This window comes from Talpa occidentalis, unplaced genomic scaffold (genome assembly GCF_014898055.3).
Source record: "Talpa occidentalis isolate TD23 unplaced genomic scaffold, MPIMG_talOcc4v2.1 talOcc4.9, whole genome shotgun sequence".
NCBI lineage: Eukaryota > Metazoa > Chordata > Mammalia > Eulipotyphla > Talpidae > Talpa > Talpa occidentalis.
The window spans coordinates 72969844-72983832 of record NW_023605305.1 but is presented as its reverse complement, the minus strand read 5'-3'; the positions used below and the strand labels follow the sequence as shown (position 1 = coordinate 72983832).

General features: G+C 58.6%; 1 protein-coding gene across 1 annotated transcript in view; it reads left to right on the top strand.

The window, feature by feature from the left end:
- The window catches only part of FLT4 (fms related receptor tyrosine kinase 4), a 37767-nt gene that overhangs the window by 10656 nt on the left and 13122 nt on the right, over positions 1–13989 (top strand). Inside the window, exons 2-17 of the mRNA XM_037498164.2 lie at positions 2403–2499; positions 3140–3384; positions 3560–3672; positions 3797–3959; positions 4161–4300; positions 4619–4787; positions 5080–5197; positions 7943–8097; positions 8188–8350; positions 9697–9823; positions 10888–10996; positions 11890–12252; positions 12548–12694; positions 12789–12920; positions 13036–13142; positions 13433–13568. Of these exons, the coding sequence (XP_037354061.1) occupies positions 2423–2499; positions 3140–3384; positions 3560–3672; positions 3797–3959; positions 4161–4300; positions 4619–4787; positions 5080–5197; positions 7943–8097; positions 8188–8350; positions 9697–9823; positions 10888–10996; positions 11890–12252; positions 12548–12694; positions 12789–12920; positions 13036–13142; positions 13433–13568 (2464 nt within the window). The 5' untranslated portion in view covers positions 2403–2422. The remainder of the gene's footprint in view (positions 1–2402; positions 2500–3139; positions 3385–3559; positions 3673–3796; positions 3960–4160; positions 4301–4618; positions 4788–5079; positions 5198–7942; positions 8098–8187; positions 8351–9696; positions 9824–10887; positions 10997–11889; positions 12253–12547; positions 12695–12788; positions 12921–13035; positions 13143–13432; positions 13569–13989) is intronic.

Here is a 13989-nt window from a genome sequence, read left to right as displayed (position 1 = left end):
TGCCCCCATCAATCCACCCACCCACTGCCCACCTATCCACTATCCATCTTGAACTATCCATCCATCTACCCACCCACCTCCCAATAGCCACCCACATCCATTATGTATTCATCTGATCGTCATCTGCCCTACTATTCCAAATCCATCCCCCGATCTTTGGTGTTATCGCCTCTGTACTGGGCTTAGAAGGATGAATAAAATACAGCCTCTGTTCAGATGTGACAAGAAAATGGGTGCTTGAGCAACAGGAGCCCCAGGAGGCCCTGCTGCCTGAGTGAGGGTGACTGTGCCCCAGGGAGTGGGCACGAGAACTAGATGCTAGAGAGGAGCGCCTCGGGAGGACAGCGTACAATGTTCCTGGCAAAAAGATAAGCAAAAGCAAAGACTTCAACACATGAAAAACCTACTTTGGGACAATATCTTGGAGATGCATCAGGAGGTAAAGCTGGACATAAGGAAAATGGACAGAGTGAGAAGCCTAGAGTATCCTGTTTTCTCTTAGAAGCAAAGGGGCCTCCCCAGGGAGCAGCACAGGCCTCACTGTGGAGCGTGCATGAGCTCCGGGTAGGTGGATGCCACACCTCTCCTCCAGTACCCACACTGCAGCCTCAGCCCCTGAAGGGCCTATTGGAAGGACCAGTTCTTCCACTCCCTGCAAACCCAAGCCCGTTATCTGCCTCCTTCTGTGGCTCAGAAGCCAGCTGTATGCCTGACGTGGCCTTATTCATCTTCCACTGCCTGGAACTTCCTACTCCTTCAAGACCCAGCTCAGATTCCTTCCCAGCCGCTCACCACCTCCTCCCCACTGCGGGGCTCACCTCCCCAGCAGCCCTGGGATCTGTAGTGGGGGACCGGCATGCATAGAGGGCCAACACCCACCTAGGAAGGACCTGCAAACAGAGTCCATATGGAGCAGATTCTAGACCACCTTCCTGCCTTCAGGTCCCAACACAGTGCCAAGAGCGGTTACACTGGGTTGAGGCTCAGGAAGGACTCTGCAGTGGTCACAGCGGCCAGGCAAGAAGCTATTTTCTGAGGGTAATGGTTCAGTCTCGGTGGGGGTCCTCAGTTTCCCTGTCTGTACAGTGGGACTAGATGCTTGGTGTGGGCCTTCCAGCTCTGCCCCACAGTGTTCTAGTGCCTAAATGGAGAGGCAGGGGCCCTGGCTGGAGGTCTTGGGTATGTGGAGCATGCCACCCTGGTGTTGCGTCCTAGAGCAGCTTGGGGTCAGGAGGCACCCCCAAGCTCTGCCCCTTACCCTTAGCTGCCAGGGCAAGACCCCAGACCTCAGAAAGCTGGGCTGGGGAGGGCAGAGTTTGACCTATGGGATTCAAAGGGACTGGGGGCCAGGGCAGGATAGTGGACTGTGTCCCCCAGGAGGACAGGGACATGGGGGAGGGAAAGGACGCAGCCCTGGACCCCTGGCCACACAGTCCTCTCTTCCTGTTGTCTCAGCATGATCCTGGCAGGATGCATCTGCCAGGGCTCAGGTCCACGCCTCCTTCATGACCTGTTCTGCCCCACCAGGTTCCCCCCACACCCACATCCATATGTGTGCACATGCTGACACGTCAAACACACACAGGCAAGAGCACACAAAGCTACACATGCCAATTACAGACCCACCGCGCAAATACACAGACTCCCGTCCACAGGTACAGACACACACACAGGGTTCCCCGGTGAGGTGCGCACTCCAGCTCCATCCCCTGGGAGGAGGATGGTGGGTGAGGCAGCAGGCTGGGGTCCTGCAAGCCATAAGAAAAAAGTTTTTCAACCAGGTGAGGCAGAATTGTGTGTTTGGGGAAGAGCCCTGTAGAAAGAATGGGGGTCTGAGACAGGGAGACAAGGAGGAACTGGGCACCAGAGGGAATGTGAATGTGGGCAAAATCTTATGGAGCTAAGGACACATGAGGTGGACTCCACGGGACCTGAGAGAGGGCATGGTCAAGGACAGAATTTCAGGGGGGCTCTGAGGCCCTTGGCTGTGGGTATATTTGGGGAGGGTGTGCACTCTGCAGGAACTCCTCAAGTATGGTTGTGGGTCTGTAATTTAGGAGGAAGAGGCCTTTGGGCAGACAGGCAGAGTTCCCAATGCCAAGGTGACGTGCTTCAGGCCTCCCCCAGTATAGGATGAGGCCAGGGGTCTCCCCTCCCAGTTTCATGCCGGCAGCTCTACTCATGTGGCGCCAGAGGTCAGAGTTCAGCTCAGGTGTCGGTCAGTACTCACTGGGTCTGGTCAGTGAGCAGAAGGCAACCAGTGGTGGAGGTTACTGGTTGTCTTGGGCCTTGTAGGTGCTGCTCAGGGCCAAAAGCTGGGGTACCCCCTGCCCTGGAGAAGGATCTATGTCATCCTGTGAACTCATGACCCAGGGCCACCCTAACCCTGTCTTCCACCCCAGGCCTGGCCAGTGGTTACTCCATGACCCCCCCAACTCTGAACATCACGGAAGAGACACACATCATCAATTCCAGTGACAGCCTGTCCATCTCCTGCAGGTACTCAGCCCCTGGCCAGGCGAGCAGTGGCCTGGGTCTCTCCTCCCAAGCAGGCTAACGAGACTGGAGAAGGCCTAGGGAGGAGGTGATGGCAGGAACCCAGAAGGCAGCCTCTCCCCAAGGCCTCAAGACTTCAAGGTTTAGTGGAGTTCCCAGGGAGCTGGGATGTAGGTGCCTAAGGCACAGACCAATCCCTACTCTGCAGACACAGGCACCCACCCCCACCCCACCCATAGTCAGTCCTCATCATTTCACATGGGCCACATATCAGCCACCTCGTAACCACCCTTATTCTCTCCACACTGACCTCAGGCCTCCCCGGTTCACCCGCATAGATCCCAGGTCTCCTCACTTACCTCCAGCCACCCACACAGCCCCCAGCCCTGTTACCCTCCCTGCCCCACCAACTATGGTCTGAGGCCCAGGCATCTCTGCAAGCTGCCACACGCAGGCATAGGAGCCAAGCAGAGGTCCCAGGGTGCTCAGACAGTATTCTGCCCTGGCGTGGGTCTATGCCTGAGCCTGAGTGTTAAGCTGTCCTGGCCTCTAAGTGAAATGTTATGGGCAGGGCCAGGGCCCCAAGGAGGTGCCACAAGGACTGTCCTCAGCGACTGCAACCAGGATCCCTCTTGATCTCCAGGGGTCAGCACCCACTTGAGTGGGCCTGGCCAGGGGCTCAGGAGGTGCCAGCCACTGGAGAAAAGGACCACGAGGACACCGGGGTTGTACAGGACTGTGAAGGCACGGACGCCAGGCCCTACTGCAAGGTGCTGCTGCTCCGTGAGGCCCACGCCAATAACACAGGCAGCTACCTCTGTTACTATAAGTACATCAAGGCCCGCATCGAAGGCACCACAGCTGCCAGCACTTACGTGTTTGTGAGAGGTGAGAAGGTTCACCCACCTGCTCCCACAGCCAGTCCAGTGTCATAGCCAGGAGCCAGGGGCCTGGAGGGGAGGCTGGAACCTGCACCCCTGTAGACCCCATGGGGTTGCCCCAAAATTGGGCAGAGAACCCCTTAGCCCCACTTCCCCTCCCACTCCTTACCCCTTCTCCTCAGACTTGGAGCAGCCATTCATCAACAAGCCGGGCACACTGCTGGTCAACAGGAAGGACTCTATGTGGGTGCCCTGCCGGGTGTCCATCCCGGGACTCAACGTCACCCTGCGCTCGGTAAAACCCCACCTGCCCCCTACCCTGGGCTTCAGCCCTTCCGTCCCCACCCTGGGAAAGGTGGCTGCTGGCCTGGCCAGGAGGAATGGGCAGCCAGGCACTGATAGCCTCCATGTCCCTGCAGCAAAGCTCAGCACTGCAGCCTGATGGGCAGGAGGTGGTGTGGGATGACCGCCGGGGCATGCGCGTGCCCACGCCACTGCTGCGTGACGCCCTGTACCTGCAGTGCGAGACCACCTGGGGCGACCAGACTTTCCTATCCAACCCCTTCCTTGTTCACATCACAGGTAGGGACCACCCAGGGCAGGAGTTTCCCCGCCCAGGGACCGCACCCCAGTCCTGGGAGGAGGACTGCGGGGAGGATGGAACCCACCAGTGGCCGGCACTGGGGCTCTAGATGCCACAGCTGGTTCTCGGGCACCTGTACCCTGCACTCTGTGTGCATTGTACTGTGAGGGGCATGGGGATCATTGTGTGTGTGTCACCAGGCAATGAGCTCTATGACATCCAGCTGTTCCCCAAGAAGTCACTGGAGCTACTGGTTGGGGAGAAGCTGGTCCTGAACTGCACGGTGTGGGCTGAGTTCAACTCGGGCGTCACCTTCGACTGGGACTATCCAGGGAAACAGGTGAGGTCAGCAGCCCAGCCAGGAGTCTTGCCCGCGCCTTCCCCTGGAGCCCCTGCCACTACCCGCACCATCCTGCGGAGTCCCCATCACTGTCCCCCACCCTCGCCCAGTGTACTCCATCCTCTAGAGGTGCTGTAGTTCCAGTCCTGTCCCAAGAGTCTAGGTCTGATGGGGAAGTTTTCCTACCCCAAGGACACTCTGGACCTGCGTCCAGGGCTTCGGGAATCTCTGCAGGCTGGGCTGGGGTGTGTGCCTTTGGTGGCCAGTTCTGCCAGAGCCTGCATGCTCTGACCCTGGGCTTCCCCTGGGCACGGGCAGGCAGAGCGGGGTAAGTGGGTGCCGGAGCGGCGCTCCCAGCAGACTCACACAGAGCTCTCCAGCATCCTGACCATCTACAACGTCAGCCAGCACGACCTGGGCCCCTATGTGTGTGAGGCCAACAACGGCATCCAGCGGTTTCGAGAGAGCACTGAGGTCATTGTACATGGTATGGCCAGGGAAAGGGTCATTGTGATCAATATGGCCTGGGCTGGGTCATTTCCACTCCAAGCCTGGGCAGTGGCCGGGGGGGGGGGTGTCCTGGGGTCAGAGGTCATGGTACACCCCAACAGTATACACTGCTCTTCTGGGAGTCTAGCCAGAGTGGGCAGTCCCCCAGTTCCCACAGTTTGCAAGCATCTGAACCCTGGGGGTGTAGAGGTCATGGCTGGGAATTACTGGGCAGTGGTGAGTCGGTGACACCAGGTCCCACTTTAAGCTGATTTCCTTCCATCTGGCAGAAAAGCCCTTCATCAGCGTTGAGTGGCTCAAGGGTCCTGTCCTGGAGGCCACAGCTGGAGATGAGCTGGTGAAGCTGCCTGTGAAGCTGGCAGCATACCCACCACCGGAGTTCCAATGGTACCAGCCCTCACTCCCCACCCAGCAGGCCCAGCATGAGAACAGACCACGGGGCAGGAAGGGCAGTGTCCCTCCCCATCAGGGTCTGTACCCGGCAATCTGGATGAGACCCATCCTTCCCCAGCGGGTACTATGCCCTGAGCCCCCAGTGAGGCTGCTGCTGAAGACACTCTAAGGAAGGTGCACAGAATGGAACATTTTAGCCAGAGAGGTTGGCCTGGGTTGGTGCTAAACTGTGAACACTTGTAAACACTGGCTCCTATTATGTATGGGTGTGGTAGGCATAGTGCTGGCCTTTATCTCTTTCCTGCCCCTGCCCAGTATCTCAGGGCCCTGCAAGCTAGAGGGCATCTCAGAGGTCTGGTCCATGCCCCAGCAACAGTTCCAGGCTTCCCAAGCTTCCCTCCCAACAGGTTGCATCCCAAGACCCTCCTATCTAAAAAACTGGAGATGTCAAGGAGTTGCAGAGACTGTCTCAGAGCCAGGCCTGGGCTGTGCCTGAGCTGTGTGGCAAAGGAAGCGCTCCCAAGGCCCCACAGTCTTTTCTGTGACCTGAGAGTGAGGCCTCCCCTGCATGGCATGCCAGGGTTCAGTGTGGGGTCCCTCAGTGTGGCTCCATCCTTGCTGGGTGCTCCCAGAGCTGGGAAAGTCACAGCACCTGCATATACACACCCTCAGGCCACCTGAACAGTCCATTTGACCCAACCATGGGAGGAAGGGAGATCACAGCTCTGACCCCTGACCCCCACTGTACAACAAGGACACAGAAACCTAGAAAGGAAAGGGCATTCCTACCTGAGCTCCCAGCATCCTGGAACTCTCTGCTCTTTCCCAGTTGGCCAGACCAACTGGGGCACCTCCCTCCAGACAGTACAACCTTCCCTAAAAGCCAGAGCTGGGCATGCAGCAGCCTCAGACATTCTCAGCTGGGCTCATACCACACTGACTGGAGCCTGGAGTAGGCATCTCTTCTCATACAGTCCTGGCCTGTGCGACCCTCCCTCTGAGGCCATGGGCTTTGGGGCCCGTCGGGGGCACCTGCTGCAGGACCTGTGGGGCAGTCCTGCAGAGCACTGAGGCAGCCTGCAGCCTCCGCCCACCCAAGGCTCTGCCCCTGCCCTTGAGGCCAGCAGGACAGGCCCTGCTCTGAACAGGGGGCTCTGCCGATCCAACATCTGGTCCAGGCTGCCTCTCACCGTCCCACCCCATCAGGCCTTTCTCCTCTCACCTGGCCAATACCTGCCTCCAAGAAATGCTCAGCAGGGCCCACTGTCCGAGTCACCTGCCCCAGGAGTCAGTAGTCGCCAAGCTCCCCAGGTGCACTCTTCTGGGTCATCACTGATGACATACGAGGAGTGAGGGAGCAGATGGAGGGCGAGTGCTGACAGGCTGTGTGCCCAGCATGTTGCCAGTGCTAACTGCCAGCTCTCAGCCCGCACACCTCTGCAGAAGATGCACCTCACTGCCCCAGTTCTCAGAGCGGGATTCTGGGCTCCAGGCAGTGAAGGGTGTTGCCTAGGATCAAGAGATGGCAGGCAGCAGATCCAGATCCTGTGGCAGGGCCTCTGGGACTTGGTCCTGCCCTGTCGTTCTGTATGGCCTAGGGGGGTCGGTCCTTCATTCCAGGCCTGAGCTGTGGCATCTCAGCTAAGAACACCTGCCTCACTGCTGGCCGCTGCCCTCCGCCACAAGGCTGGGCCTCTCCCAGCACCTCTCTGGGTAGGCACCTGCCTGAAGGAGGGTTTCCAGGTAGAATCCAGGACCCCCAGCTCAGGACTGTACAGGACCTGCCTTTCAGGGTGTGGAGCATCCCTTCTTTCACACATCAGCAAACTTGTGTTGAGCCCCGACATGTGCCAGGTGCTGCCCAACATCTGGGAGTGTGGCAGTAGGGGACGACCCGCACAGGTCTGTGGGGAAGGCAGACAGTCAACAGACACATGTGTGAGAGCCAGTGTGCCGATGAGCAGTTGGGCAGACAGGCCAGAGGGCAGGCGCACAGAATGGTGGAGACTTCTCTGCCTGAGGAGGGGATATTTGAGTGAATGTAAAAGGAAAGGAGACAGGCAAGTGTCTAGAGCCCTGAGCATCCAAGTCAGGGGACACAGTAAGGAGGCCCCACATCCAGAGAACTCCAGGAAGGGCAGTTAAGGGCAGTCAGGACCCCTAATTGTTAAATATGGACTGTGCTCTTTGGGATCTACATCATGGCACACACCACGAAAGCCTTTGACAAGGAGACAGGGCCCACTGGGCACTGCAGTTGGTCCTGGAAGCTGAAGCTCAGCTGGGCTAGAGGAGGCAGAGATCCAGAAACCAGGAGGTGGGCAGGATCCCCCTAAGCTGGGCCTCAAACCTGCTGGTCTGGCCATAAGCAGGCCAGAGAGAAGAGGCCTCATGGAATAATAACTCCCTGCTTTGGGGGAAGGCACATGTGCTGCTACAGCCTCGAGCTGTGCCAGGGCCTGCAGATGTGAGACATGGCAGATGGAGGCTGAAGACCACCCCCATAGTCTTTAGGCGATGTGTTCTCCAGACCAGAGTGAGCCACTCTGCACCCCAGAACCCTCCCCAGTAGCCTTCCAACCTGGTCCAGGAGAGGCTGCTGCTCTGGCCATCAGAACTGGGCACTTGGCTTCCTTCTGCCCCCTGCCACTATATTCTGGTTGTAGAGATTGGGGTGGGGCAGGAAAGGATTGCTGGGGCAGGGTCCACACAGCCCCCTGAAACCCCCTCCTGGACCAGGTACAAAGACAGGAAGGCAGTATCTGGGCGCCACAGTCCGCATGCCCTGGTGCTCAAGGAGGTAACGGAGGCCAGTGCAGGCATCTACACCCTCGCCCTGTGGAACTCTGCAGCTGGCCTGAGGTGCAACATCAGCCTGGAGCTGGTGGTCAACGGTAAGGCTGAGCCACCTGGGAGAGGGGACAGCACATGGCAGCAGGTGTGGTACCAGGGGCCTGCTGACCTACTCTCTGCCTGTGTCCCAGTACCCCCCCACATCCATGAGAAGGAGGCCTCCTCTCCCAGCATCTACTCCCGCCACAGTCGCCAGGCCCTCACCTGCACTGCCTATGGGGTGCCCCCTCCTCTCAACGTCCAGTGGCATTGGAGGCCATGGACACCCTGCAAGACCTTCACCCAACGCAGCCTGTAAGTATGGCTCCAGCCTGCCCTCTCCTACTTCCCAACCCTGTCCCCAACCTCGGCCATGACCCCCAAGAGTCTTATGTTCCTCCCGCGACCCTGGCTCTCAACTCCACCCAACCACAATTCGACCGTAGCCAATCCCTGACCTCACCACTCTGAGCAAAGCTCACACTCCCCCCTTGTATCAATCAGGTGAGCTAGACATTTCCCTCAAGGGCAACGCCCTGACTTTGACATGATTGTTTCATCCGGAGAGGACCAAGGGACATGACTCTGGGTACCAAGGACTCCCACCAAGCAGGCAAACCTGGGCTAGTTTCACAGGACTCCCCACAGCATCCAGCCAGCAGGCCCAATGCATGTTAGCTCATCTGTGTGGCACTTATAATGACCCTTTATAGAGGAGGAAAGTCAAGGTCAGAAAAGACATGAGACTTTCCCAAGGTCAGAGCTGTAAGTGGCAGAGCCTGTCCAGCGGCACGCCCCTCCCCTGAGCCAGCCAGGGAGGAGGCTCAGAGCAGCGCCATCTTGCGCAAGCAGGGCCAGGGGAGAAGGGCACATGATGGTCAGCCTTCAGGAAAGCTGGGGAGTCAGTGAAATGCACTAAGCGGGAGAGTGGCGGGTCACGTTTGCCATTTAGCAACAGGTCCTGGTGGCAGGGTGGAGAATCACAGGCTTGAAACTGAAGGAGACAGGGCAGCCGCACTGCAGAGAGGCTGTGGCCCCTGTGTGATCAGTGGGAGAGGCTCAGAGGGGGCTGTGGGGCTGACCCTGCCCACAACACCCAAGTTTCCTAAGAGATTCTTATAGACCATGAGGCATCTCCAAATTTGCTTCCCTCTGATGCTCTACCATTATGCTGGGCACCAACCGACATGTCCTAGGGGCCACTCTGCTCCCCCCAGGGTCACCCATATCCCGGTGGGAGAACAAAGGTATCTGGCCAGGGAGGGGCTTCAGTTCTGGAAGGGGGCAGGGAGGGAAGGAGGATTCCTGGAGCAGGAGTGTTGAATTGGCCACCCTTGGGCCACCTGGATGGACTCTGTATGAAGGGGCACGTGCTAGTGGGGGGCGGACACAGCAGGCTGGAGGTGGCCCCAGAGCCACCAGTGTTCTGTGGGCAGCAGACCTCGTTTACACCAGGGAAGGCTGTGTCTGCCTCACAGGACTGCTTGCAGCCCTGAGCACAGAGAGTGGGGGACATCGTCGCAAAGCCTCTACCCCCCTTACTCTCTCCCTCCCTTACCCCCCAGCATCTGAGATGATGACCCTTCGTAGTGGGCTGGGTCCATGACAAACTGGACCCTCCCGCCCGTATCCCTGACCTGCACTTGTCCTCCTTGTCCCAGCAGCCGGAGGCAGCAGCGAGACCGAATGCCACAGTGCCGGGACTGGAGGGAGGTGACGGTGCATGACGCTGTGAATCCCATCGAGAGCTTGGACACCTGGACCGAGTTCGTGGAGGGAAAGAATAAGGTACAGTTCAGCCAAGCTGCTGAGGCCAGAGGAGAAGGGAGCAGGCTTGTCTGGGTTTCCACCAGGCCCACAGTGCTCTAGAGGTAGCTGCTGAGAGTTGGTGGCCTTTCCAGCATGTCTCTGGGCCTCAGCAATCCTGCCTGCAGGGAAGGGGGCCAGATTCCCCTGCTTCCCAGTCAGGGAAGCTGAGGTTCAAGGCCACCTGACCAAGCCATGAACCCCAGCTTCCCATAGGCCCTAGGGCTGGAGGGGATAGGGGGTTAGGGCCAGTCAGATACCCTGGAAAGGCTGCTGAGCTGCTGGCCCTGCCTGGGGGCAATGCCTAGAAGAGACCAGGAGGGGGAGGGGGATGAAACAAAGGCACCCACTTCCTACAGTCACTTCCTGTTTTCTTACACACCTCCAGAGCCTCTTCCTGTTCCAGGCCTGGCCAGGAAGTGCCCAGCTTGGGGTGGGGGGTGGGTCTTTGGATGGTAGGCAGGGCCTATAGCCCTCCCTCCTCCTCTGCTTCCCAGTTTCCTACTCCCCCAGGTCAGAGTCCTTATGGAAGCCAGGGACCCAGCCCCCACCTCACCCCCACCCAGGGCACTGGGAAAGGTGTTATGGGCAGCCCTGGGGCAAATGTGGGCACATCACAAGGATCTATACAGTGATTGGATACTGGCCTCGGGCCACACCTGACCCACGATATGACCATGACTTGAACCCTAACCCTGGCTTGGACTGACCCAGAGCCACCAGGTCCCTGTCCCCTCCTTAATATGGCCACAGCCTGAGCCCACCCACAGCCAGAGGTCTGTCTGATCCTGCCTCATGTCGCCCTCTGACTTCAGCCACAACCAAGACCAGCTGTTCATAGTGCTGTCCCTTGACTTTTCGGGGAGCCACCTCACTTGGCTGCCCAAGAGCCTCGCCTTCTCCTCCCTGCCTCACCATTCCTGCTCCTGTCTCTCAGCTTTGGTCATCTCTAGGCAGGGCCTCAGCTCCCCATCACTCTGGTGGGCACAAAGGCTTCCTTGCAGAAAGGGTCAAGGAATGGAGCCTCATGCCTGTGTCCTGTCTAGACCGTGAGCAAGCTGGTGATCCAGGATGCCAATGTGTCCGCCATGTACAAGTGTGTGGTCTTCAACAAAGTGGGCCAGGATGAGCGACTCATCTACTTCTACGTGACCAGTGAGTGGCTTGGGCAGGCCTGGGTGGAGGTGAGGAACAGGAGGGCACAGGAGGTAAGCATCCCTGAGGAGGAGGAGGAGTTTCTGGTCACCATGGGGCAGAGATGGATCTAGGCAGGAGGAACAGATCTGGGTGTCACTGGCACATGGACAGGGGTGCTGGCCCATACACTGGTATGGCATCCTCTGCCCCCAGCCCTGGGGGCACCAAGCCCAGGGGTGCCCTCTTCCTCCCCACAGCCCCACCTAGCTTTATCTCCCACTCCTTCCCCAAGCCCTGGATCCTGTGAGGTGGTTCACTCACATGTGTGCTCTGCCCTGGGGAGAGGATCCATGGTATCCTCCAATTTTCAAATGTGTTACTTACCCTAAGAGAACTAAGCAGGTCACAAAAGGATAGGTCTGGATTCAGGGGTGCAGACAACAGCACCTGGAAAAAAGATGGAGCCAGCGAGAATACCATGGAGGGTTAGGGAGAAAAGAGGTCACAAAAACCTGATAAGTAGTAGCCAGAGGGAAAAAAGGAAATTTGGAGCCAGGCATTACCGAAGCTAATGAAACAGTAAGACTGCATAAAGGAGAGGAAAGCGGTGGGTTGTGGTCAGCAGCCAGGGAGGATGGCAACTCAGGCCCCGGAAAAGTCAGTGATCTAGACTCCTGGTAAAGACAGGGGTAGTAGCCTAATTGGTGCTTGAGCAAGACCCCCCTCCCTCCTCACCCCACACCCCACTTCAGTGAGCTGGTCTAGAGATATTGTCCCTGGCCCAGATTCACAGGCTGCACACCCTCGGTTGAGAGCTGGATGAGTCCTAAGGCTGTTGGGGGAGGGAGAGAGTACCTGGGCATTCAGGTAAATAACCAACCCCTGGCACAGCGTTCCTTCTGCTTCTCCAGCCATCCCTGATGGCTTCAGCATTGAATCGGAGCCTTCGGAGGAGCCCCTGGAGGGCCAGACTGTGCGCTTGAGTTGCCTGGCAGACAACTACACTTATGAACACCTGCGTTGGTACCGCCTCAACTTGTCCACCTTGCACGATGCTCATGGGAATCCACTGCTGCTCGACTGCAAGAATGTGCATCTGTTTGCCACGCCACTGGCAGGCAGCCTGGAGAAAGCAGCGCCTGGGGTGCGCCACGCCACACTCAGCCTGACCATCCCCCACGTGGCACCTGAGCACGAAGGTGACTACGTGTGTGAGGTGCAGGACCGGCGCAGCCAAGACAAGCATTGCCACAAGAAGTACCTGTCAGTGCAGGGTGAGGCAGGCAGGGCCAGCGGGAGGGTGGGCAGCATTACCCAAGGAACCGTGGCTAGCCCAGGCTAGCATGCTCCGGCCATTCGTGAGCCTGACCCTACAGGATCATCCCCTCACCACAACCAGCCCACCCCCCAGGCCGAGGTGTGCAGCCCTTCCCATAGGAAGCAGCACGTGGCAGTGGCCAAAAAACCTGATCCTTTCTTTAGCTTCCTATGATAGGTTCCCGCCCTCCCCAGGGTACCCTTCTGCTTTCTGCACCGCCACTCAGCGCTCCCTCTCTCCCTCTATCCCAGCCCTGGAAGCCCCACGGCTCACACAGAACTTAAGCGACCTCCTCGTGAACGTGAGCGACTCCCTGGAGATGCGGTGCCCGGTAGCAGGCGCGCACATGCCAAGCATTGTGTGGTACAAAGACGAGCAGCTGCTGGAGGAAGAGTCCGGTAGGGGGTGGCCCTGGGAGAAGGGCGGGACCTAGGCTTGCGAGGCCAGAGTCTGCAGACCCACCTGAACTCAAACATCCGCCCCACTCTGCAGGAATTGACCTGGCAGACTCGAATCAGAAGCTGAGCATCCAGCGCGTGCGCGAGGAAGACGCTGGCCGCTATCTGTGCAGCGTGTGCAACGCCAAGGGCTGCGTCAACTCCTCCGCCAGCGTGGCAGTGGAAGGTCTGCCACCCGTGGCACCCACCACCCAACTCCTGCCCACATTCAGCACCTTCTAGTGGCCACCATTCGCAAGTCGTGACCCCACACACACACTAACCCCTTTCTGTCCACTCAGGTTCGGAGGATAAAGGCAGCATGGAGATCGTGATCCTTGTCGGGACCGGGGTCATCGCCATCTTCTTCTGGGTCCTCCTCCTCCTCATTTTCTGTAACATGAGGAGGGTGAGCGCTCTTCCCTCGACAAAGCCTTCCTCCAGCTCCTCAGTGGGGTGTCACTCCAGCCCTGGCTAGCCCCCCCTGAGATAGGAATAAGGTTCCAACCCAGGCTATCTAGATGTCTTATCTCCCAGGAAACCTCCCTAGCCCTCCATGCTGGGCTCTTCCTCAACCAGAGGTTGTCTGTGTCTCCTACCCTCTCCTGGAGAGTCCCAAAGGAGAGCCCATTTGTCCCAGGCAAAGCTTTACCCAGGCCAGGTGGTATGACTCAACAGTGAACTGTCCTCCCACCCCAGCCAGCCCACGCGGACATCAAGACGGGCTACCTATCCATCATCATGGACCCCGGGGCGGTGCCTCTGGAGGAGCAGTGCGAATACCTGTCCTATGATGCCAGCCAGTGGGAGTTCCCCAGGGAGCGGCTGCACCTCGGTGAGGCTAGCCCCCAGCCTGCCCCACCCGCCCAGGCGTGTCTGGCAGAGGTGCTTAACGTCCTTCCCTTCTCAGAACTCTTGCCAGAAAGTCCCGCCTGGCCCCCACCTAACCTGACCTGTCCATCTGGGCATGGATCCCTAGAACAGGACCAGGGCTCCCAGTTCCCAGGCCCTGGAGGTCATTTCCTGCTACTTTGAACAGGGCGGGCCCATCACACCTGCTGGGAGAGGATGCTCGCTTTCCTGTCTGCCTCTCCACTCCCTCTCTTCCCGCTCCCCACGCTCTTCCTGTTTGGCAGAGGGGCTCCCGACTTTCCACATCCCCCCCCAGGTTTTCCTTCCTGGCCCTCCACAGAGGTTGCCCCTGCCACCTACCCCCGCCACCCTCACCCCCATACAGCTCACCTGGAACTGGCTCC